We start from the raw sequence: 1,196 nt of genomic DNA, 5'->3' as shown, positions 1-1,196 counted from the left end.
TCAGTTATCAGCTTTATCAGTTGGTGTAGTTGCACTTGTGTTTTTCGTAAGTTTGTTGTTGAGATGAGATGAAAACTTGTCGTGAGGTTATGTCAAAAACAATTTTAAAAAAATAATTTTTTCTTTGCACTAGTGGCACCTAGCGTCGAAGAACGTGAATTGCTTAAAAAATTTTATTGTAACATAATTTTTTACTTTTGTTTGTCCTATTTCAAATTGCCTGATTGAGATCAAGATTGCTAGTGATACAAAAGCAGTACTTCTCCAGTATTGAATCATCAATACAGGCAGACTGGTTTCCATAGGCATTCAATCGCGAGATGTCACCAATCAGGTGAATGTGGGGCACTTTGGCGGGCAGCAGTGACTCGGCATGATTGAGGCGCAGCAGCGATGAGTTGTCCACTCGAAGGGTCGCATCAAAGAGTCCACCACCAGGCTCCAGTACAGCCTGTACTGTAAAGAGGTCACTGCCATCAGCAGACAGTGGCTCAGTGCGAATGAGCACCTCTTCAACCTGGTCCAGCTGCAGCTGGGCACACTTTGGCTCACCACCGAGCAGCAGATTCACCTGACCGGCGACAAAGTGGCCCAAAATCGCCTTTGCCTCTTCTGTGCCGCTGCGCCAGTTGTCAAACTGCGAGCAGAGACACCACTTTTCGCTAATTCCCGCCGACTCGCAGGTTCGATCAGGTGGAATTGGCGTGAAGAGCGATCTTCCATACGGCTCATCATCAGTTGTAGGTGCTTTCTTCTCCACAATGTGGCGCAACGTAGCGTGCAAATCAAAATGGCTCGTCAGGCGATGTGCATTCGCACGAAGTGTTGCTCTCAGCTGTTCCGCCGGTGTTTTCCGACTGTTGTCACCCGTTTGCTGTTGGTTTCCCTCAGGAACAAAGAGGTAGAAGAAGGGCAGGCGTTCCTCCATTTGCCCTGAACGGGTTCGCCGCATGCGGCCAAAGCGTATGCCGTGGTCTGCCAGCAGGAAGATGAAGGTGTTCTGGGTGATGCCTCGCCGAACCAGTTCACTGAGCAGCTGGTGCAGTGGCTGGTCGGCCTTGCCAGCCGCCCAGAAGTTGTTGTGCGTCAGGTCGGCCAGGTGGGCGAAGGTGAAGAAGGGCTGGGCTCGGTCTTTTAGAGCGGTCACTTGGTCGAGAATCCAGGAGTAGTAGTACTGCAAAACAGTATTTTATTTT

At 49.7% G+C, this 1,196-nt stretch overlaps 1 protein-coding gene across 1 annotated transcript; it reads right to left on the bottom strand.

Annotated features, from left to right (window-relative positions):
• Positions 1-211: 211 nt before the first annotated feature.
• On the bottom strand, positions 212-1,146 carry LOC108355480 (uncharacterized; the record flags this gene model as incomplete). Its single annotated transcript, XM_017606642.1, has 1 exon — positions 212-1,146. A coding segment is annotated over one exon (935 nt), but the record flags the coding sequence as incomplete, so codon positions are not given.
• Positions 1,147-1,196: the final 50 nt, after the last annotated feature.

This window comes from Rhagoletis zephyria, unplaced genomic scaffold (genome assembly GCF_001687245.7).
Source record: "Rhagoletis zephyria isolate East Lansing unplaced genomic scaffold, Rhagoletis_zephyria_1.1 Rzeph_scaffold_46123, whole genome shotgun sequence".
Taxonomy (NCBI): domain Eukaryota; kingdom Metazoa; phylum Arthropoda; class Insecta; order Diptera; family Tephritidae; genus Rhagoletis; species Rhagoletis zephyria.
This window is presented reverse-complemented; position numbering and strand designations above follow the sequence as displayed.